General features: G+C 44.1%; 1 protein-coding gene across 2 annotated transcripts in view; it reads right to left on the bottom strand.

Annotated features, from left to right (window-relative positions):
* The window catches only part of MTMR9 (myotubularin related protein 9), a 42,062-nt gene that overhangs the window by 2,133 nt on the left and 15,060 nt on the right, over positions 1 to 24,869 (bottom strand). The window contains exons 6-12 of one of the 2 annotated variants that reach the window (XM_069805552.1): positions 23,340 to 23,501; positions 19,944 to 20,085; positions 19,137 to 19,357; positions 16,874 to 17,025; positions 15,984 to 16,143; positions 7,826 to 12,029; positions 1,661 to 5,488 (exon numbers count right to left, since the gene is read on the bottom strand). In XM_069805552.1, coding sequence (XP_069661653.1) covers positions 12,026 to 12,029; positions 15,984 to 16,143; positions 16,874 to 17,025; positions 19,137 to 19,357; positions 19,944 to 20,085; positions 23,340 to 23,501 — 841 coding nt within the window. In that variant the 3' untranslated portion in view covers positions 1,661 to 5,488; positions 7,826 to 12,025. Of the gene's footprint in view, positions 1 to 1,660; positions 5,489 to 7,825; positions 12,030 to 12,133; positions 15,794 to 15,983; positions 16,144 to 16,873; positions 17,026 to 19,136; positions 19,358 to 19,943; positions 20,086 to 23,339; positions 23,502 to 24,869 lie in introns of those variants that run through there. The other variant, XM_069805551.1, reaches the window with a different exon arrangement.

Raw genomic sequence — 24,869 nt, 5'->3', positions numbered from 1 at the left:
CTCTGTCGTGGTTTAACCCCAGCCAGCAACTAAGCACCACGCAGCCACTCACTTACTCCCCCCCCATCCAGTGGGATGGGGGAGAAAATCAGGAAAAAGAAGTAAAACTCCTGGGTTGAGATAAGAACGGTTTAATAGAACAGAAAAGAATAAACTAATAATGATAATACTAATAAAATGACAACAGTAGTAATAAAAGGATTGGAATGTACAAATGATGCACAGGGCAATTGCTCACCACCCGCCGACCGACACCCAGCCAGTCCCTGAGCGGCGAATCCCTGCCCCCCCTTCCCAGTTCCTAAACTGGATGGGACGTCACATGGTATGGAATACACTGTTGGCCAGTTTGGGTCAGGTGCCCTGGCTGGGCAAGAGAAGCTGAAAAATCCTTGACTCTAGTCTAAACACTACTGGGCAACAACTGAAAACATCAGTGTTATCAACATTCTTCACATACTGAACTCAAAACATAGCACTGTACCAGCTACTAGGAAGACAGTTAACTCTATCCCAGCTGAAACCAGGACAAGCTCTCAGGCCAGCAGAAGAGATTTTGTTCATAGTTAGGTCTTCTCTGTCCAGTAAATCATGGCCTACTTTCCTAAAGGTCTCTATCCTTCTAAACAACACACAACCTGATATGAAAACAAGCTCATACAGTTCTTTGGGGTGAGCAGATGCTGCAACACAGTAAGCGTTAAGGAATGTACCCTGCGAGACGTGAAAACCAGACTACCTTAAAAATTCAGACAAAGCCTCACAGCAGGTTTATCACACACCACAAAGAACAATGGTCATTAATGCAATAAATTTAGTTGTCCTCCTCTGTCAAGGTTCATCTGGATCTGGCCTTCCATGGCAATAGCTGGCTTGTTCAGTGCATACCTGAGCTAGCGCACACCTGAAAACACAGCGAGGTTTCAAGCCCCATGAGAAAGGGGAGACTTCAGTGGAACTTTCCAATCCAAACAGTGTCCATCTGAGGCTGGCAGCATCTGCTGCACCACTCAGAGGCAACCACTGCAGTTGTTGGGACACTCAGCTAAGTGGAAGCAGGCCACTCCAGCAACATTTGTGTATGGGTGGGTGGATCCCTTGATGCTGGAGAGAAGGTTTGGAAGCCACAGAATGCAAGCCAGAATGTTTTGGAAAAACATCTTTGTGCCACAGTTTTTGTAACTTGGGTTCACTGTCAATGCAATGATGCATCTTCCTAAGAAGCTCAGAAACCAAGAAAATGGGAAGTGACCATCTGATCCAAAAGGAGTGGTCTAACATGATCTGTGTGGTGGTTTACTCTCCTTGGAGTGCTGATGGATTAGAATTTCTTGATAAATGCATCAACATACACAGTCTTTTTACCCGGTAAACACACAGGTGTCAGTCAGATGAATAGGGCAAAAAATACACTCTTTTATAATTACAATCTACATTTATTGAGTAGGAAAGGTTCTGCACCCTTCCTCACAGACAGCTGGACAGGAGCAACAAGGGCATCCACTACCTTACAGCAGCAGAGCTGATGATGCCATCTTTGTGCAAGGATGACATCACAGGGCTCCCCATAGACACCGTCTCTCTGGACTCTTTCACTAGTCAGTGCAAACCAGCCTCTGTAATCAGCAGAAACAGTATTGCCACATAGAGAAGAACCCACCTCCTGCACTCTTGTGGTAAGAAAAGGTTAAGTTCAGCAACATGGCAGAAGCAAATATTGGACACTACAGGGGAAGAAATCACAGCACTGACCAAGCGGGGCACTCTGGGACAAGAAGGGCAGAAGATCACCTCCATTTGCCCAAGAGATGGAAACTCGAACACCAGATAGCAGCCTTGAAACACTGAATACTCAGAAAACAGTTTACTGTGAAATATTCAGATGTTCATGAGTCCTGTGTCATTGTTTCTTCCTCCTCTCTTCCCACTGCTACAGCTGGCTAAGAAGCAGCCTCAGGTAGGGTTGGTTGAGGCCAGTTACAGCCTGAGGGGACGTGCTGTTCATCAGGGTCATTTTCTGCAAGGGAACAAAGCAGAGGAGGAAAACCCCTGTAATCAAGTTAAAGCCACTTTCCCAACTCTATTTACTGAACACACTTGTTAAACAGACTTTGGAGAATAAATAGTGGGTTTATGAAAAGGACTCAGGTTTCATCTGATAATGTAATGTAAAGCTTCCCTGTCAAGGGCTCAAACCCTGTAAAATCTGTAACTTGCCAGATCTGGGAGTAGATGCGCAACTGCTCAGTGTAGCTCATTACAGTCCAGGGAACCACTGGGTTTCATCGGTCTTGAAGAGCGTAGCCTCCATGAATTGACCTGAGAAAAGCCTGCTAAAAACGTATCAGTGCATTTCATGAAATTTGCAAGGTCTCATGGACTTAAATCCCTCATCTCCGAAATGCCCTGTTCAATTAACCTCAAAACTTTCACTCTAAAATAAAGCTGACTTTTGGCAGAAGACCTTGGAGGGAAACTTCAGGACAGGAAAGTTAAAATGCATTTAAAATGAAATCCAAAATGGCCATCTCTGCAAAGCGGAGCTGTTACCACAGCTGCAAAATCATTTATCAAGTGCTAGGAGCATGCTTGATGCGTCCAAGAACAGGCAGACACCTTTCCCACAGACTCAGCAGCCTCTCACAGCTGTTAAGATTGAGCAGAGCAGCCAGCAGCAGCATGCAGAGTGTCAGTGAAAAATCGGCTTAAGAATTTCTTGCCTTTGCTTGAGGGTAATAAGGCATTGTGTTATGAGCTAGGGAGAGGCAAAAGCATTTAAGAATTTCATTTTCCATATAAAATTATTAGATAATCTTTATAATCTAGGATGATGAGTTTAAAAACCTTGCTTTTGAAGTTTAATAGTGCTTTTATTGAAATAAAGGCAGTTTATTCCTTATTTGATGTGTTTCAGGCACTGGGTGCTGTAGATGAACTTTTCAGGATCTTTCTGCATTTACAGTGAAGTTCCCTGTAGGACAGGTAGTAGAGCTGGAATTCTATATTTCTTTTTTTAATTAGTATCATTTTGCTGTCATTCCTGCAGACTGAACTGTAATTGACATTTTTCCATCACCCCCACTGGCAGAATGAGGACTGTCAGAATGGGGAAGGGAACTGCAGGCTGTCTTCAGCTCTTTATTTTTCCACAGCTTTTTGTTGGAGCAAGATACAAACATATATCAGCATATGCTTTAGCTAAAAACAAGAGCTTGCCAACTCAAGCAGGTTGGGAATTTTCCATCCACAGAAAGAGCAATCTCAGAAAAAAAAAAAAAGTCCTTGGGGCAATAAGGGGGTTTTTGCCTAAATCATTCAATTTTCTTTTCATTCCCCTTAATCAAAAGTCAGCATTTTCTTGAACTAAATCCAAAGTGTTTCAAGTCACACCAGCATTTAGTTGCATGACTTCAGGCCACTGTTTGCCTGCTGGGACTGCAGCTTTGGGTGCCATACATTTGTAGCCTTTCCAAAATAAATAGGAGAACCAAGTGCTTGATCACCAAGTCCCAAAGGGAACATGGATTCAAGAGACAATTTGCAGAAGATAGCTCCATAGTGAGTGTTAAACATGACAATCCAGATATAACTTCTGTCTCAAGAAGTCATTGAACCGCTTATGAGTGCAGTCTGGGAAATATCCCATTCCCTATATTCTCTCCTTAAATATCCACTGATGATGGTTGCTGGAGACCAAGCATGGAGATGCTTATACTTTCGCTCTGACCAGCATGGTCATTCTTACATGCTTGCATTAAACCAGCTCAGCTCTGTTTCTCATGGCAGTGTCCTGCTCTTGGGAGACGTTGTCTGGGCAGGAGTCCAGAGCATGAAAATACAACATATAAAGTATCCCAGGCCCCTCTGAGCATACAGCTCAGTGAGCTGGAACCTTTAGCTCAGCAGCCCAAAAAGGAATCCTGAAATTTTAAAATGCTTTTGTTAAAGGTACCTAAAGGAAATACTCTGGCAAGCTTAACTAAATCAAGAAAAAAGTGTCATAGAAAAATATGCGTGTATACTTTTTTTTTTGAGGTCTTAATTTTCAGTCAGGACAAAGACCAACATTAAAGTATCAGAAACAATTTCCTGGGAGGGAAACCTTTCACAGAGCTCTGCTAGCAAAATAAAACCCTCCACTGCACACACAGATCTCCCCAGCCTGGAGATCAGAGGCAGAGTCAACCACATGTGACAGCTGTTAATCACATCACTTAATGCCTGGCTGGGCAGTACGTGGGCACAGCTACAGGGCATGAGCAGCAGACCCTGCACAAAACACTGCGCCCTGATATGCACTTATACAAAAGGTAAAAGCACTTTAGTTTCACTGTCCAGCCATTTCAAATGCAAGAATGGTTTGTTGTCAAGCCTGCCAAAAAAATCCCTGGCATTTGTTGTAGACACAAGATTCAAGTCAGTTCAGGGTTGGGACAGAGCCTGATTTTTTTTTCTTTCTCCTTGATTAAAAGGGAAGTGATGAATTAAATTGTTTCAGAGCATTTCAAAGTTAGGAGAGCAAAGCAAGCAGGACTGGCCACTATTTCCAAGGCTTTCAGACACTAACAAATGGCCAGTTTTTAAAACCTCAGCTCACAGAGTGTGGACATCTTGGAAATGATGGTATAACAGAAGCTGCAGGGGGGAAAATCCTTTGCTCGCTATAGAAGCCGAGTGCTTGCAACTCCTGGCTCCCAAGTGCCTAATTGAGTTTGAAAGAACTGTTAAGTACCATTCACAAAACCAGCTGTCTCTCTTTAAAAGAGGGAAAGCTACAGTAGGAAAATAAACACAAAGAACTCTCTTGTTCGACTGCAGAGCCTCGAAAAATGCATTTAAAGCCCCTGGGGAAGCAAAGCTATGGAAGTATCAGCAGTATCACTCCATCTGCTATAGACTCTGCAGTAGCTTCAGCCAACTGAGTCAAACTAAAGGGTCATCTGAATCCTGCATGCTGTCTCAAAGGCTACCAGCAGCCAGCGAGGGCACAGCACATGGAGGAAAATCTAACAGCTATACTTCCCTGGCATCCTGATACCTTATTGCTCAGGGACTTTGAATCACAGCTGATGTCTTTGTGATAAATAACCCTCAATGGATTTTTCTTTTCCATGTTTAGCTGCTTTTTGAGCCCATACCATGTTTGCCATCTATGATGTCCCACAGCCATAAGCTCCCCAGCTGAACCATACAACCTGCCAAAACAGCACCTTCTTTTGTTTCAAGTGCCACCTGATAATTTCATCTGGTACACCTTAATTCTTGTATGAGGCAGAGCAAATTGTTGTTCCTTACCTTCTCCATGCCAATATACCTTAGACCTCCATCATATCATCACCTCAGCAGTCATGTTTCCAGGCTGAGGAGTCTGCCAACAAATGAAAGAAAAGGGAAGAGCAGAGCCTCTAGCGTAACTCCATGGCTGCTCTCAGGAAGGACACCATGGATCCAGCCTTGCAGTGAGGGCAAACAGACCTCTGCTGGTGTGCTGCAGAGGTAGAAAGAAAAGATCCTGTTGTCTCCAGGGCCCTGATATACACATGCAGTTGAGCAAAAGGGCTTTTTCTGCTTGAGAAGGATGAAGCATGGAGCACCTGAAATTGCTCACCAGTGGTTTTAACTGTACCTGCCAGTCTGACTCAGTGTAAAGTTCTCTTCTACACCAGTATTGTGCCAGGATGGCAGATCCCCCAGACTGACAAAGAAGCAGAAGTGATTTAATAACCCAGTTGCCTCCTCCAGTACCGAGGCAACAATCTGGAGAGTTAAACTGGCACAAACACAAGGTAGACAGAGCTTGCAGCAAGCTGGCCCTGAAACTGCCCCGTCCTCCAGGTTCAGCTGTGATCCAAGGCCTCCCTGATACGGCCCAGCTGGATAACCCTGCCTCCGACAGCAGAGGAGATTGCCAAACTGTGAGAACACAGAGCCCTGCAAGATAAGAAAGGTAAAACCGAGGACAGAGGTAGGCTTGTCGAGATGTGATAGGTAGCTGCTCAAACATGCAAGAGGAAAAACCTCAACGTGGGAAGGCAGAAAACCCTAGAGGGGAGAAAACCCAACCCCAGATCAGTGATGGCATCTCAGCAGCACAGATGTTCCATTCCAGCTAGCAGCCGAGGCCAACCCTCCCACCCGATGAGTGCCTGTCTGGGCAGCAAAGACACTTCAGGTGTCTTTCTCAGTGGTCAGCACAGCCTTGTAGCTCACTAGTCCTCACTTGTGTGTATCCTGCTCACACAGTCTCTGTGCATAACAAAAGGTGCCCCAAAAAGTGCTCCAGGGAGAGAGGAAGGGTTAAAAGTACTGAGAAGCTTATATGTTTTATATTTATCATGGTATCTGGATTTTAAGGTTTTGTGGGTTTGGGCTTTTTTGTTTGTTTTTTAAATCCATGTCCTAGAGACTGCAAACAAGAAAAGCCAGTCTGAAGTTCAGAAACACACTAACAGGGGAATATTGGAAATGCAAGTAAGAAGAGCCAAGGGGAAGAGAGTAGGACATGTTCCAACAAGCTGCTCTGCCTCTCAAGGCCATCACAACAGGGAAGGGAAAGTCAGATCTGAGCCAGGTGTTGAGGCAACATTCTCATCAGAAAGAAATCCAGGGAGCTAAAGAAAGGGAGACGGGACAGCAAAAGGTTGATTTTAACTCAGGAAGGGGGACAGCTTGACCCTTATAGCACAACACTGTCTTCCTCACTCATACAGGAGGTGCCATCTTCTAACAGCAGCTGAATTACAGATTTAAGGGTGGTCCTCATTTGGAGAGCAATGTATGCAGACAGCCCCTAAGGGACCCAACTCTTCAGTACTTAATCCCATTTCTTTTCTTCCCCCCACAACAGTTCCAAACCAGCAACAATTTTAACATGGTGTCACTCGGGTACAATGCAAGCCCAAGCAATGGCAGTATACAGACCATTCCCTACTTCTAAGAGGGGCAAATTATTAAAACACAGTAAACTGGCAAACTCCAGAGCATCTTTTGCACAGCGTGTGGTGAGGCACTCTTCTGAGCTGGGACTTGTGTGTAGCACTGCCAAGAGGGCCAGGGCAGGGACCAGGGTTACTTGGAATGACTGCTGCTGTTGGGAGTGTCCAGCAGCAGATGAGAACCATCCATCCTCTCATAGACAGCACAGTGCCATGGAGCTGACGGCTCCAAGAGTGCTCATGTCACTCTCCTCACTCTGCTTCATGCAGCCACCTTCTTCCTCTCCTTTTCCATGTAGCATCCAGAAGTGCTCCTCTGGTTCAAAGCTCTCTGCAACAGCCTCTCTCCCAGAGCCTCAGGCTTAATCTCCCTCCCACCTCCTCTTACTTACGGGGTTTTCATGATCTCACCCCTGCTCCCCCTCTGCCCACTTGCTGAATTTGCACACCTTCCTCGCAACCTGCTGTGCTTGGATAGCTGAGCAAAACCAGCTCTTCCCAGCCTTCCACCTGGAGACACAACAGAGCTCTTGCCATAGAGATGTGCTATCCCTTTGGTTTGCTGCTCTGCACGGTACAAGGCTCATGCCCACAGCGCATGGTATTTCTGTAGACCACATATTTTTAGTGCTGTTGACGATCACACAGATGCTAAGTGCATGGCTTTCTGTAACATTAGTAGTGGGCGAGGACTGAGGTATGCCCCCTCTTCACCCCTTTAAGCAAAGGCAGAAAGCTACAGTAGGAAATGCTACATGTTTGATAGCTCAGACCCAGGTTAGTACCTAGAGCTTTGATCTAAGCTGTACAATAGCCAAGCAATATCTGTCCCAAACAGTAAACACACAAGAGGCACATGAGAACAGAGAATTTTGCCTGGACTTACTCACAAAATGCGTTTCTTTGGTCAAGACTGATGCAGATGAAGTAACTCACTTGAGATGACACCAGCAACCCGTGGCAGTGGTAGGACCAGGACTTCAGTCTCCCAAACCCCAGTCCAGTGCCTAAAAAATTAATAAATAAATAAATAAAAAAATCAATTGTCCTTCCAGTTTACATGAGGCTCCAGCTGCCGTGACAGAGCCGTAGACGACAGCTCATTAAGCTGCATTGGTTTTCACCTTACACATCTTCCCTGTGACTTAATTATTAAAAGCACAATTGCAACGTTTAACACCACAGATGCCAACTCAGGCTGCAGGGCTTTTCCCTTTTGGATGGGTTACTTATTTTTCTAAACCAATGTGCCACATGGAATCACAAATAGCTGGACCAGCACAAGTGAGGAGGAAAAAAAGAGGTGGAGAACAGCAGCATTTTAATTCAGCATTACCAAAGCCTTCCCCATTGTGGAATGACAGCCTTGCCAACTGCTGGCAACACAGCCAAAATACTTTATGTATTTTATGTTGTGCAAGTGTCCCTTAAGGATCTGTGGAGGAAAGCTTTTTTCCCAGCAGGGCATAGCTTTTTCTACACCCCCACCCCCCCGCCCCAAACCTATGGAAATATAGAAACCAGAGTCCTGTACTTACCCCACCGTAGTCCAAATGTCTTTTTTCTCCCTGAAACAGCTGATTAAATAAGAAATGGACAGAATTCTCTTCACTCTAGCAGCAGTGTCATCAGGGCTTCAGGGAGAAGAGGTTCAGGTCAAGTGTAGGTCTCTGTCTAGTGTACCAAGCACTGCACTTACTCAAAGCTGTTCCTACACCACATCTAACCCACTGGTAAACACAGGCTTCAAGACTCCACAACCACAGAGGATATGGCCATGGTAGCTTAGATGCTCTAAGCACCACAAAAAATGGCAGCTGATGAGATGAAGCACAGTACACAAAAGGCAAGCAGTTCTGTGCTCAAGAAAACCCCCTTAACTCTGAAACAACCCTTATAACTGCCAGAAAGTTTTTGACAAGGAAGTTTTTATTTCATAGCATCAAGGAATTACAAGTCAAAAGGAAATGGCTAAAACAGAGAAAACCCTGTAGAAATGTTGCGCTTACCTTGCTGCGGCATCTCAACAAGTTAATACATGTCAGGAAAGAGACACCAGGGAGCAAATTTTCTGTATCTCTTGTACTTTTGAATTATCTGCTTGCCAAAAGGCTGACAACCTTTTTTCCTCCACACACCGATCCCAGGCAACACCCTTCAACCCTGAAACTATTACCCTGTATGGTACCACTACTGATTGGGATGCGCCTAGTGCAAACCCTGGATCAGCATCTTCCCAAGACACTTCCCACTGGACACTTGACTATCCACCTCCTCGCAGAAGGCTCTCCTCCTCCCACACATGTTCCTTGTGTGAAGATTTACATCCTAGACGCACGTGTCAAGCTCAGATCATCAGAGCAATTTCAAAAAAGGCCATCCCAGGTACATGACGCGCTGCCTGACAAAGTAGGTGCTAGAAACTCCTGGAGCTGGACGTGGCTGGGGAGACAGCCTCTGGCAAGCTCTAAGACTAGGGGCTGTAATTATGCCCCTCTCTTTAAATGAGCATGAATGATCCAGTCCACTAGCTTCTGCTTGAGACTTTAGCAAGTAATGAATCAGCTTTTAGCTACTGAGATTAAGTACTCAAAATTACACAGAGCTGGGGTGCAGCAATCAGCCCCCTGAACAAATAAGCAATGTGTTCTATATTTTTCATCCTATAGTTCAAAGGGAATATTGCTGTTGGCACTGTCGTACAGCTATGAACCAAATTAATCCTCTATATGCAATAACAGTTCCCGTAAACTGTTAGGGCCTAACCATACAAGCTGTAATAAAGCTGATTTTAATAACTACGCCCAGTGTCTTTAAGACTGATATAACATGCATTTTACCACAGTAAGTCAAACAGTCCATTTAATGGACATTTTGTTCTTACGGTATCCCTCATTTGGCGAGCTACAGCCTTCCCGCACACTGCACAGCAACATAAAAGCCTTCAGCATTTACAGCAGAGTGCCCTACCTGCACAGCCATGACCCACGATGCTTAGGACTGGCTAAAAGGTAAATAGCAGTAAAAAGAAGAGTGAGCTTCAACTCGTTTTGTGTAAACAAGCACAGAAGTACCTTCTCCCTAAAAAGCAGCAGGAGCAAACACTGAATTTATGTGACCAACTTGGTGAATTCCCATAGAAATTCAACAGCAACTTTATGTCTTTTATCCCAAGCAAAAGTTTTGCTCACTAGATCAGCAACCAAAAATTGTCCAACCCCCCCCCCCCAATATTTATATGAGAAACAGGTTTTCTCCTCTTCTGTGCAATGGCCGGGTTGTCTGCCAGTACTTTAAGGAGGCAGAGGAGGGATGAGATTCTGAGCATTAAGAGTAAACCCTCCATTAGGGAGACCTGCAGCATCAGATAATGTAATCTAAAGCCATCACCAACACTCTTGCAACAGAACATCAAAGGGTCATAGTCTCCAGCTCTGAAAGACAAATACCACAGGCTTGTCTTGACATTTACACAGCAGGATAAACTGTGAGAAACCCAACACAGTCCAGCATCCTTGAGTTACATTCAATGCACAATAGTAGTTCCTCCTCATTGTTTTCTTTCACTGCTTGGGGGCAAAAATTGACAGCATGGAAGAGAACCCTACAATGGCACTAAACAAAAACACTTGGGTTTTCAAAAAAGAAATGTCAATGGTCTCAGTCTGCTGAGTTTTAGCTTCCTCAAGATCTATTTGTGCCACAGCATGTACAAGATACTGGGATTTGGATGCTGCACAGTCACCACCAGCCAGAGGAACCCAATATTTAATGAAGGGAGCTTGTGGACATCCCATCTGCAGGGGTTAAGGGGATTCCCTGCCAGGCTGTCGCTTCTCAGGATACCTGTAGGAACACAATCGCCTTCGTACTCCCGACCCTGCAAAGCCTCATCAAAGTTGGTCAACAGGTTAGAGAGGGGTGAGATGGGACAGATCTGATGCCAGATGACTTAAGAAAGGGAGGCTTGGAAAGCCAGGCTAGAGTTCAAGTGAGTCACAGACCAGGCACCAAGCAGAGTCTGCCTCTGTCTTCTCCACCCCCTCCCATCAGGTGTTTCTACACATTGAATCAAAACATCATGTTTTACACCAGATATGGGCTAAAGAAATCCATCACAGCTGCCCTGAACAGCCAGTTTGCACATTACAAGCTCTTTAAAGGCATCATGTTTTCATGAGTGGCATCTCAATTGTAGTTTGAATCCAACAAATGGCTTTACATCCTTTCAAGTATTCCACAGCCTTTATGTATTTGGTTTTAAACTGTTGGACTAATGATACCCTCTTACCCCTGCTCAAATAAAAACATAAGAAGAAAAGTTAAATAAAAAAGTTTCAACACTTGATCAGATAGTTATTTTCTCCCCTCTCATCCAAAAAGCAAGCTTAAACCAAATCAGGCTGCCTAATTATAGCTAAAAATATTTTAAAGTATTCCCACTCTGTTTCACCTGGGACTTTTGCAAACATTTTGCACAAATAGGGACTGAATATCAATCTTTTCACATCAAAACCTTCAGCACCCTTCACAGCACAAATGCAGGGCAGCACACACACTCAGAGTCTCCATCTGCTGAAATGCCAAAAGCCACAGAAATTCTTCACCTTCCAGAGGAGTTGCAGACACCACGAATGATGCCGCAGGGAAACACAGCCCAATGATTCATAGCCTACTGACCCACCAGCCAGGAGAGATCCAGGAGTTTCCATGGCTCACAGCCTCCGTTTCCCAAGAGTTCTTTCTCCTTTTTTTGCTCCTTCCCCTGGCAAGTACACCAAAGTACCCCACCTCCCTTAAAAAGGAATAGGTAACGGTGACCCCAGGTCTACTGATGGACTTCTTGCAAGGTTTTGCTTCAGTCTCAACCACTCTCCCCTTGAAGGCATCTGCCTTCCTTTAGAGAGTTCAATACAAGCATAAAATCTTAGCTCATTGAATTGTTTATCCATCATGTGCAGAGCTGGTGTCAAAGGACCAAAATCATGGGAGCAGAGCTCTGCAAGCCATGCACAGACTCAGGGTCTCAACCTTCTCCTTTCCACACAGCCCTGCAGCACAAAGCCCTCTTCTACCATCACAGCATGTGTTCAGCTGTAAAAGAAAGTTTCAGGCAAGAGCTTACATCCAAGTCACACACACACCCCCCTCCAATGAAAAGTGAAGGCAGTACTAAAAAAGAAGATTCAGCACTGTAATTAAAGAACTTTTTAGAGTCTTCAAGGTTTTAATTTGAACAGACGTTTCTACTATGTTCTCAACATATCTACAGCAAAGTTTACAGCCACTTTGTATCTGTTTTTCTCCCCCCCAAATGGCTACGCAATTTGAGCCATGATAGTTTTTCCTCACTTTTTTTGCAATATATTCAACACCACAGTGGCTGGGATTCTGTACACATACAGCATACATCTAACAATAGCACACAACTCCCAGCCCTGTTACTTATTTCGTTTAAAAAAAAATAAAATAAATCAAGATTGATGCAGCAGCCAAGTCCAATTAGCAATTCCAGATGTTTGGACAGAAGTGCACTCATCACTTAAATTTGTACTAGTTAACAGATACATAGCACAAGTCACACAGTGCTACTCAATGTCACACAGTTACAAAAAAAGGGAGTGCTAGTGTAGACATTTTCCCCTCATACAGGAACCTGTACACGATAGCACTTTCCAAGGCTTTAGCAAAGCATACATTAGACGCCAATATGCTGTACAGTGCAATTTAAGTTATATCATATGCAACATGGACAATAGTGCACTTAAACTGGTCGCCACATTCAAGAGTTAGATCAATACAATCAAAATATTGAAGGTACATATTCCCTTACGAAAACTGTGCAAGTTAGTTCCTTTTCCCTTTTATTTTTTTTTTTTTTTTTTTGGTAAATGGCAGAGTGTCCACATTGATTAACCCCAGAGTTTGGGGGAGGCAGCCCTCAGTGTCCAGCTTATTACACAAATAGCTATGTGCAAAAGAGCAGAAGCAGGGGTGTCAGCGAGAGCGTAAGGCAGTGTCAGACTGAAGAGCCAGAGCTGGGCACTGCCACAGTGCTTACAGCTCAGGAAGACACAAGTAACCTGCAAACAGGGTGTCAGTGACTTCTTGTGGCAGAGTCCAGCAGACATCCCCCCCTCTAAGAGCAAGCAAGTTGATCATCAATATTAAATATGTGATTAAATATGATGGACATGCAGGTAAGCAAAGACCTGGAGTGCTCTGGTGTGTATTACCAGTAGCCACCTGACTGGAGCCTGGGAAGCACTGGGAATGAAAAGGTTAAAAGAGAACGTACAAGTAGCCTGACATAAGAGGTCTGTGAACTGTCTGCTCCCAGGAGGACCTGCAAGGGTCCACACATCTCATCTCAACTCCATCACGTGCAATACCTTGCTGGACCGCTCCAGGTAACGTCTCATGAAGGTGATTATTTGCAGGTTAACTTAAGCCTCCAGCTCCTGCTGTTTGCTGTGAATACAAGGTGATGCATGGCAGAGGAACTGGGGAAGAAACTGCTGTGGCTGCTCAGAATAACACTAGCATTTTCACATGAAGGCTGTGATCCACACTACCACTAAGCCAAGGCAAGCACACAGCACTTGGGTGTGGATTCAGTCCTGAAACACAAGTCAAGGATGAAATGCCAGCTCAGAGAGAATTTTCTGCCTTTTGTTAGCTGTCACAGCTGGTTGCCCAATTTCCTCAGATGCCTGCAGTTTGCACAAGAGACTAGAGCAGCCAGGCAATTAGATCAAAAAAACCCCACCCCTTTGCTTCTCTATTATTTAGCTCAATATATAATTACTATGTTAGGAAATTACATAACCTTTACGTGTGTTTTATGTATAGTCTATTATGGGGAAAATAGTGCCTTCTGAATCCTTCCCATCTGGCTAGTGATAATGTATTTTAGATGTACAGGAACAGTAGAAATTCTGAACTGGATAGGGATACAACACCCAGGCAGATGCAGATCCCACAGACATAATCTTAAAGGGTGAGCAATAATTTTAAGGGCTTACATTTGCAATATATCCAGAAGGTAGCTCCAGAAGCCAGTGTTTGGAGGTGGAAGGCATGGCCAACTTGTGCCTCCCCTGTTACGTGGTACCAATCACCAGCCACCCTGAGAAGCATTCTTTATGTCAGATTTGATTTAGTGAACGAGACTGTCGCTCTCCAAACCTAAAAAGAAACTGGTATTACAAGTAGGGGGGAATTAATTCTTCTGCCTTAAGTGAACAATAGTTTAAAAGGGATCTTTTTATTTTTTAAGCCAGATGACTCTAGGACTAAGTTTAGGTTAGTTGAGAAGAACATAATTAAGGAAATAAGGACTGAATCAAAAGGCATTAAGGTAGCACTTAATCACTATCACATAATTTTATATAGCCTCCTTGATTATAGAACTTTTCTTAGAATATATTTAGTGGTTACATGATTTTTGCAGATTGTTATCCAGATACTTCTATGACGACTAAAGATCCTGCATTTTCACATATATCTATCTTTGTGAAGTGGCTTTTAAATAAAGGCAGCTTCATTCCAAAACAGCATAAAGTGTCACGGAAGCTCAACAGTTTCCGAAGAGATCGACACTGACCTAACACAGCTCCATTCATTTCAATAGAAATAGGCTAACAGCAAGCGCCTTTTGAGATAATCCCAGCCACATGTGCTGTTGTTAATTCAAGTCTTCTCAGTCATGTACAGCTACTAATGGAATCAAGCTGAACGAATGCCTAAGTGAGTTAATATTTCAGACCCACTCTTATGTGTCTTTTTAAAGGAGAAAAAAAATCTCTAGCAAAACCTCTGATTTTATAAAAGCAGACTGCATTCACAGAAACACAAAGATCAGCTACAAAATACAAAGTTACTTGGAAAAAAAAAGCTTATCCCTAAAGTCTTTAAGCAGTTTTAGCAGCTACAAATGACCTAAACTATTAGCATTTTTTGTAGTGTGGTGGCCTCTTAATCTGCAGCAGCTACCTGATACATTAGATCACCTCAACTCCTAACTTCTGCTTTTGAAGTTTCACAAAACGTGTAGTAAGAGCATGAGAGGAAAAAGCACACCAGGTGGAGCAAAAGTGTTTTGTTGAGTTGTACATTAAGTGCTGCTCTTGCACCCTAGCAGTGCTGTGAACCTGTTCAAGTGTACAAAAACAGCCAGTACAGTCTGAAGGTTCAAGAGGGCAGCTTGGCTCTAGTTAAAAGAACAGCTCTGAGCCACTGTTCTGCAAGTGAACACCGCCACCAACTACTTAACCTTTTTGTTTTCCAGGTAGAATGAAAAAAAAAAAGCTTGCTGTTCCTTAGGAGATATTTGTCCACGAGGGACAATTCCACCTGAAGGTCATGGCTTAAACACTAGCAGCAGAATCCCTACTTCAGTTCTGTATTGCACTGAAATTTCTTGCTCTGGTTTGGTGTTCAACTTACTGCTCCCAAGCCAATGCTTAACACAAAAAAACAAGTGTTAGATGTGAAGGCTACTGAGAGTATCATATAGACTGGTAGAACCTGTAGTTAGATTATACCATTTTCTAGTTTTTCCAGGAAACTAAAGAACTAAGCTGCCTTACTTACTCTTGGAGAGAAAAGGTGCTTTCAGACAAAAAGCCTTTACCTATCTGTACATAACTTTGTATTTTAATCCTGCCGAGTGTTTAGAGAGTTCAACAAAACCAGAAAAAGTCCAAAATAAATCTGAAACATCCAGTCTCTTGGCCCATCCTGGTCATCCATACAGTTGGGTTGAGGTTAGAGTTCCAGCTTCTGCTGACACTGTATTCAATTTCGAGACAGAAGAGCTGCCAAGAGAGGACACTATGCCCAGTTGTGTATGTCTTCTGTAAACAAAACAGAAATCCCTCCCAAAAAGCAGGGAGGTACATAGCGTGAAGTGAAGGTTTCAGCAGTGGGAGGACTGAGGGTCAGCTGTACCCAGAGGGCTCTGCAATACATGCACTTTCCATGTATAGTCTTTAACGTAAAGGGGACTGGAAAGGCAAGACCTGAGGCAAAGCCCTGCCAACTCACAGGTTCTCCTGCATCCTATCAGCTGTTTGCAACTGTGCTAGCTGCCTCCTCAATGCATTAACCTTTGCCTGAAGTTCCTTGTTGTATTTTATAATGTTGATCATTTCTTCATGGGCTTCGTCTAGGAACTTGGAAGGCCTGTTCCACCGAAGAAAGACACCTGAAAGCCCAGAGACAGCACAAGTGAGAAGGGTTTCTTGTTACAAGGAGGAAACATTATTTATATTCCATCAGCTCTCAAGTAATGTGCATACAGTTTATGCATTTTTTCCTTACCCTCCCTGCTAAGTAGCATTTAGAAATACTGACCCTCCTCTCTAAGTTCACCATTCCATTAAACAAGGTTAATAAAGAAAAAGTGAAGGGTTTTCATTCCTTTTTTCTCATATACTGATCAGACCAATCCATAGTCAGCCTCTACCCTGTCATCACAGCCTGCTTGCTTCACTGTAATTAACTCTTCAGCATACATGGGATGGAGAAGTTTTCTGCAGCAGGGAAGCTACTGCACAGAGACCACCCTGGCCAACATGGTCAGTAACAGAGAATGGGAAGTCTTGGCTGATACAGAAAAAAAGCCTGAGGCCTGCAGAACATCTATAGGTTAGCACAGTATTTCTGCAGTGATATAGCCTAAGAAGTTAAACGGTACTAGTAAGGCTCCCTGGCAAAGAGCGGCATGTCACCAAACCTTAGAAGGAGAAAGCATTTATGCCTCTGGGGATGGCACATGCCAAAAATATTCTGGAACAGATTTCAAAGGGAGTGAGATCACCATCAGCTGAGATAGACTAAACACAGAGCAGAGAACAGCAGTGAACACTTAAGAAGCTTTACAAGTAGCCACAAAATATATATTGCCTGTAATAAAAAAAGCAAGCCTGGCTTACCTTCCCAGAGCTGCAGGCTCTGTGGGGCAACGGAAGGCCAGATGACAAGGCTGTTGGCCTCAAAAAGAGGATTCTGGAATTTGCTCAGCTCTTCAGACCTGTTCACCCAGGACCACAGGGACATAGTCTTTTGCGGCAGCTTCAGTTTAGACCTAACAAACCCAGGGGAACAAGTTAGCTTTCACTTTTGTACTGTAAAGACTCATTTTGTCAGAACCCTGCAGACTAGAAGGCCACAAGCTTTTCCACATGCCGCTAGCTCAGACAATTCAGGCTAATCCCTTCAATACCTCTCACCAACACAGCACAGGCTGTAAACCTAACGCAATTTACTCAACCTGGCCAATTACAGTTAGTTTCAAAGAAAAGACAGGGAAATAACATTTGTAAGTTGGGTGGAAGCTAGCTGCCTTCTGTCCAGATGAAGAATCAGTCACCTCCCCAAAGTGGTTCGACTGCCAGGTTTTGAAAGGGATTAAACTCCTGTGTTAAGATAGAGCTGGAAGGTATGGTAGGTCTGCATCAAGAAAGGATCGTAGTGCAATTCTCAGAGTACATTAAAGCAGTGTTATTGCTGGAATTGTGCGATGGGCACGTCTGATTAGGTCCCTCCAGTGGCAGGAAGCATCCAAACACAGAGAGAAATCACTGCTGTTTTCCTGGGTCAAACCCAACTCCAGGAGTTACACAGGGGTCTCTATTCCTTAGATTCTAGCAAACCTCATTCCGTATGCACTAGCAAATTGAACTGCCACCCAGGCAGGAGATTCACCATCCCTGTGAATGCTTCTGACAGCACAAGCTTAACATCAGACTTCAAACATTTTCTGTGCTCACAGGCTGACATGTTCAGATGTGACAGGCAGGTTATTACATGTAACATTGAATGCTCTTTCAAATTTCATCTTATTGGTTTCAAGTCTAACTTGGTTTTGCAGATGACCAGTTCAGCAGCCCTGCAGAAGACAGAAGAGTCTCTTCTAAGCAAGGATTACTTTAAGGGCAGAGAGGTTTACAGGAAGCTTTAAATTGCTTTCCTTATCTGTAATATCAGTTCTATTTTTGCCTTCTACTCATTCAGTGGTCTTCAGTTAAGCAGGAGACCATCAGACATGGTCTTACCGGGGTCAGGAGTCCTGAGAGGAGAACTGCCGAGTTCAAAACAGGAATCCAAACCTCTCTGGCAGCTGCCATCTGCTGCGGGAGGCTCCAGTCCTCCAGGGCTCCACCCTGTTTGCTACTCCTAGCAGCCCTACTCAGGGCATGCCTAGAGCTGCCCCACCGGTACAGCACAGCATCTAACCCAGGCTAGGATTCAGAAGCTAGGTGCTGGTCTGCTCAAGTGCCTTAAATGCCACAAGCTTGTAAGCAAGCTCAGCACAGGCCTATCATTACCAGACAAGGTAGACTCCAGCAGAATGCAGTCCTGGCTGCTTTCTTTCAAAGTTGCACAAGCATCCATCTCAGAGCTCATAGCATTTGCTCAGAACCTCAGCCAGTGCAGATTGCCAATTCATGTTTCTCCAAGTCACAGGTTACAGCTGGAGGGATTTTTGGTCCTTCTGGTGAAGTTGTACTACTGCACGGCCAAAGAGACCTCAAACCTAATTGTGATGCCCAGAGCCAAACAAGTAAAGCTTTTGCCAAGGTGTAACTATGAGGCAGATTCTTCTGACAGAGCATCTTCCACAGTTTCCACTTTCAACAGTTAATGGATGATGCACAAACCAAAGCTTTCCTTTCCTGGGGGCATCAGGACCACCAGGTTACAGAGTCATGTTCCTCCCTGACAAGGTAAGAACCAGATTTTCCAGCTTTGGCCTGTGACTGCCTTGACCTTCTCCTCCAGGCCTGCACGGACAATTTTGCTTCCCTCAGCTATGACTCACATCATTGTTGAACTCTAGCTGTTTATTTATTCTTTTATGGAAAGAGTTTCTGTGTAAGAGACTATATAAACCGGTGATGGGTAGAGATTTTTCAAGGCCACACAGGGAAACAGAAAAGACAATCTAAGGTATTAGCTTGGACTTGGAGAAGACTAATTCAACTCCCTAACCATGCCACAAATTTTAGTCACACAGTCCCACCTGTAAGAGGGACAAACTCCCTAACATTGCATCAGCCTACATAACTGCAACAAGAGACGCTCACCTGTGCTAACGGAGACCACAGAAGCGCCCTCACCCTTTTTCAAACCAAGAGACTTTTTTTTGGTCAGATACAGATATTTAAAGGGTTCAAAGCAAGCATCCTCACCAACCTTTCATTTTCGTTGTTTCCCAGGAAAGTCCCAAACTGTGAAGCGTAAGCATGTTCAAAGAGCATAATGAGGAACTGTTCGTTGAATTCAAAAGAGCAAGGGAACTGACGAAGGATTTGCCACACACAGTCCAAAAAGAGGAGAAACACTGGGGCCTCCCATTTCTGCTTGCTATTTGAATAGGCTGATTGGGCACAGCGCTGCTGAAAAGGGTGGCCAGCCTATACATAAGAATCAGAGAAAGCATCACACACAAAGTAATGGGATGTGAGTACATGTAGCAAACAGACTTTAGAGCTAGTTCTGTCCATGCAACTATGCTATTATTGCTCTTTTCTACAACTGTAATTTCATCAAGCATCCAGTAACAAACTGCTAGTGACCATGACCAACTTTGCTGCCTTTTTCAGGTTATGTAAATAGCCCTGTATTTGATCAGAGAATTTTACTAAGAACAAACTGGTGTAGGTGCACCAAAGGACCAGGCTGAGGGCATTAGCTGCAGAAATACAAAGAGTAGAACTAAAGTTTTGTGGTTTAGTCTGAATAGTGTTCTCTAAAGAGATGTTCACCCTGAGCACACAAAACAGGCAGCTCCCCCAAACCAAAAAACTGCCATAAGAGGCAGAGGCCCCGCAAAGTGTCAGAGATACAAATGACTCAGTTAATGATGTTGCTCTTAAGACAAAGGCCATTCACACTAAGCAGGGCTGCAACAAGGCCCAACCTGTTTGCTGCCTCTCAGGCTATTTCTCAATACAACTGTCGCTAGAATAGATTGCCATTTTGTCCATAGGCATTTCTTACCTGCAGCCACTCCCTCACAACAAGAGATTCAAAGCCACGTATGGTCCTGCACCTTGGATCCAAGATAATCTGTGCCAGAGAAGTCACCTGGAGTGTTGAATCAGTTCCTTCAGTCCCATGGACTAACACTGATGCACCTTCCCTGTCAAAGAAAAAGGCAGAAAGGAATAAGAATATGAATGAGCAGAACACATCCCAAGGATGCACGCATCCCAATGGATGCCATGACATCCATGGACACCAGTGTCGCCACCCTGACAATGCTGAGGTTTTGCTGGCTCTCTACCCCTTCTTCCCTCCCCACCCCACACAGAAGCATACCACCTTCTCCACCTGGATCCTCACCAACACTAGCCAGAGCTCTGCATCACTTAAGGCTTAGGTCCTTGCTAAGCATTCTGGAAATCCCAACCCTTTGCCACGTTGACAGAAGATGCACAGTGAGATCTCCTTTGTGGTTCTCACCATTTTGAATTGGTAACTCTTTGAGTTATAGCATGGAAATGCACCTCAAAATTTGCTTGTGTCATTTATTGTTTTGCTAAGCACTCTGAAATCTTCCCATAAGCACTGCAATGAAGACATATCATCCCCTCAGATGCTCTGCAAAACAATACTATGAGATTCATGCTCAAACCTGGGCTTAATTGCATTTGGGCCTTAATTGGGGTTTACTGCAAGAAAAGTAAGCCAATAAGCCAGTTCGGGAGAAAGAAAGAAATGGCAGAGCTTGGCTTCCACAAAGGCTGCAGAGTTGGTGTGCTGAGCAGAGAAGCTTGTCAAAGAGCCAAGCACAAAGGCTCCTCATTCACCAGCCAGCACAAGTGAATCAGCAGAACAATGTGAGGAGCAGAGGGAGCTCAGAGTTTGGGGCAGGAAGGTTTTGCACCTTGCTAGGGGCCCATGTGGTATCACTCCCCATACTTCAGTAGGGACTGTCCAGGACAGCCGATTCCCTCCCGTCTTCCTCCATCCTAGGCTGTGTTTGGATACAGTATCACAATCTCATCCATGTACTCCTGAAGAAAGGACTGGATGGTATTAAATGGTGTTTATTCCCCTTACTATTCCCAAACCTTGACTCAATGTCTCACTTCTGCCACATCCTTACACTCAAAAAGGAAATTAACTGCAGGTTGTATTTCTTTCTGTGCAGAGACCCAACCTAAGCAGCAAAGCATGGATAAGAAAGATCTACCAAGCAAGTAACCCTGCACACATTACTCGCTTTTTGATGTGAAAAGAATAAAAATCTCTACCTTGAATATTGCAACATCTTTGTCTATAGTCCTATGTCTAAAACAAACCCAGTCCCTCTACAGTACAGATAATCTTCAGATACTCTCTCCCTCTCCCCAGGCAGTGGCAGATAAAGAGGCTGCTTAACAGCCAAGCACAATTGCAAAGGCTAACTGCAAGCCTATGCACTCCTCAGTGGGGCACACCAGGATAACACTAATTTCCCCTTTCATCTTTCAGGCCCCAGACCTTTAAGATGCTGCAAGATCTGGCCCAACCATTCCCTCCCCACGGCCAATATAACTGAACCACCCTTGTCAGCTCAGCTATGACCTCCAGCCTCTGAATGAGGTGGGCCAGGCACCAATGCTGAGCTGGCCTGCCACAGTGCCAGGTAAACAGAAAAAGCAAAGCTGAGGTTAAAAATGATGAAATTGTCCACTGTCCCAACAAGCCAGAAGAGTTTCGTCACTGATCTTTCTCATTATACACATGCAGAAAAGAATTACAGATAAAACTATTGATCAAGAGCAATCCTTTTCTGGCACAGTCAATAACTAAGTAGGCACTGTCAGTGCTTTTAAAAAGCACAGCAGCTCATATTTTAATGCAGTAATTCTGTTTTACCAATGAGACTGCATTTCAGCCTATTTGTGTATCTGTATAACACATTGCCTGGCTGGTATGAAAAGTGAGGTTTTCCCTGAGTTTTGAGAAGGGCTTTCACCGCTCAAGAGCCACAAAGAAAACACATTTAGACCCCTGCATTTGGTCTTACAAACCCTCCTGGCACCTGACAGCTAGCTTTTGCTCTCCAGGCTGAGGTCTGAAGACATTTTGAGGACAAGTTAGCCAAGTCAGCAGTATTTATTAAAGAAATGTCAGGTTAAAAGAGGTCACAAGCACTTACAAATGATGAACAGGATTGCTTAGATAGGACTATGGGGATAAAAATTTTAAGAGGAAAAAGCACGGGACAATTTCTTGTGGAAAACAAGGAAATGCCATTGTTTTAATCACTAGAAGCAAGGTATTGTAAACTTTCAGATGAAAAAAAAGGACTTTTTTAAAAGACTCTCTGTTCTCACTTTACTAGCACTACCAAACAGCATTTCACATGGGCAGAAATACAGGCTGGGTGGAGAATGGCTTGAGAGCAGCCCTGAGAGAAGGACTTGGAGGTGTTGGTTGATGAGAAGCTCAATGTGACCCAGCAACATGCCCTTGCAGCCCAGAATGCCAACCGTATCCTGGGCTGCATCCAAAGCAGCGCAGCCAGCAGGTCAAGGGAAGGGATTCTGCCCCTCTGCTCCGATCGGGTGAGACCCCACCTGGAGTCCTGCGTCCAGCTCTGGGGTCCTCAGCACAGGACAGACATGGACCTGTTGGAGTGGGTCCAGAGGAGGGCCACTAAGATGATCAGAGGGCTGGAATGCCCTCTCCTATGAGGACAGGCTGAGAGAGTTGGGGTGGTTCAGCCCGGAGAAGAGAAGGCTCCAGGCAGACCTTATAGCAGCCTTCCAGTACCTAAAGGGGGCCGACAAGAAAGCCACAGACGGACTTTCTACAAGGGCCTGTAGTGATAGGACAAGGGTTAATGGCTTTAATCTGAAAGAAGGTAGATTTAGGTTAGATGTAAGGAAGAAGCTCTTCACTGTGAGGGTGGTGAGGGACTGGAACAGGTTGGCCAGAGAAGTTGTGGATGCCCCATCCCTGGCAGTGTTCAAGGCCAGGTTGGATGGGGCTTTGAGCAACCTGGTCTAGTGGAAGGTGTCCCTGCCCATGGCAGGGGGGTTAGAACTAGATGATCTTGAAGGTCCCTTCCAACCCAAACCATTCTATGACGATTCTAACCTAAAACTTCAATAAAAATAACTAAATTGTATTGGCTGCATCAGGCATAGGATTATACCTTAACTAGATGATCTAATACCTATTCTTAGTCAAGACTTCCTCCCTCAGGCTTGTACTTCTGAAAATGCAAGCATGATTTACTGGAGGAACATTCCTTAACCATGATGAAACAGTATCTTGCATGGGTACAAGCAAGCCAGTTCATGGTGGCCGGTTATAATACTTAAAGTGAAAAAAGCGGTATTTCACAAGCAATCTGTAATGAGTGAATTAAAAACTCAAGGCTTTCTGAAAAAGATTTACCTGTCAATGCACTGAGCAGCTAGACAAGCTGCAGTTAGTATCTCTTTGACATGAGTCAGCCAGTTGGAAGCTTCCAGTTTACTGAGCCAGCGGTCCATATTGTGCGACTGGTCATTACAAGCTTCCACAAGTTTGATGAGGCTTTCTTGCAGAATATTAAACCTTTGGGAAAAGCAAAATATTATTGAAAACATAAGCAGTAATATAGCAACCAGGACAACATCCTCACAGAAATACACTGATCTCAAAATAAAGCACTACAAGTTACATGCAGTTATTTCAAAAAGTACAACCCTATAGAAGTCATGTGTCCTCATTCAGCAAACCTGCTTTCACTGGTAATGCCAAGCCATGGCTAACTGCCAGCAAAATACCACTCTCTAGACATAAGAAGTCTCTTACCTTTCAAAACAAGTTGCTTCATAAGGCATTAAAATAGTAGGGCCTTTTCCTTATCTTACCTGAACCCTGTGTGTGTTCAGCCATATCTTACAATTTCCATATAAAATGTGTTTCAGTAGTCTCACTCCCATTACCAAATACAAGTGTGACTGCAACCTGGCATGGACAGTAGCAAGTGTCAGCCAAGCTTCAAGTGCTCCACCTTCATTCTCTGTACTACACCAGAAGTTTGGGTGGAGTTTTAACCTGTAGAGCTGCAACAGTAATCTGAAAGCCATCCATCACAAGGACACAACTCCACTGTAACACCGGAAATTTTAAACTAGACTCAACTTCTCAATGTAGAGCCGCACTAAGATTAGTTTGGCTAATTTCTTAAGAATGTAAGAAAAACTGGGGGGGAGGGAACACATTTTGTATCACTTCTGCATTTGTTGCATTATTTCCTCAAGCCCTGGAAAGCTGGTATTGAGCAAGCAGCTGATAAAACCAGATGCTTCTCTGGTCTTGTTTCACACTGTGCCTTCCAGGGGCACCAAACTACTGACACAAATTCCAGTGTGTGCTCAGGTCTAATAGAGGATGCCGCTAGCAGACTAGATCTCGGAAAAGCTGATGAAGCCAAGTAATAATAGCACGAGATATTTAGTCTTCATATATTGAGGTTTATTCATTCCTCTCTATCTGATGCTTTGTCCACCTGTAGAATAATCAACATCAAACTTAAGTACGCATAAAATTTTTGGAAGCAAACCCAAATACTTCAAAGTAATGACCAGGAAATTCCTTATATTAGCTCTTCAGGAGCTGGCCTATACAGTGATGCGGGGAGTCACTGCTTTCCGATAGCTCCAGTAACATTACTGCATGCCCATGTAGAAGGATTCCCTAAAACTAAGGCTTAAGAGCAGCTGAACAAAGCCAGACTAAAAGCCTATTTAACTTAGTAACTTGTCTCCAAATGACCAAACAATATTAGATATCCAGAGAAAAGTACTGGGTAAGACGAGCGTGACTGCCGCAGAACAAATCTTCACCTGCAGAAATTTTCTGGCAAGGGACTTGCTCATTCCTGTGCACTACTGCAAAGGGGAACACAGGAAGGCTGGAGTGCAGCTATAGATGGTC

This window comes from Haliaeetus albicilla, chromosome 18 (assembly GCF_947461875.1).
Source record: "Haliaeetus albicilla chromosome 18, bHalAlb1.1, whole genome shotgun sequence".
In the NCBI taxonomy this organism is placed as follows: domain Eukaryota; kingdom Metazoa; phylum Chordata; class Aves; order Accipitriformes; family Accipitridae; genus Haliaeetus; species Haliaeetus albicilla.
The sequence above is the reverse complement of the archived record's forward strand: the minus strand, read 5'-3'. Positions and strand labels throughout refer to the sequence as shown.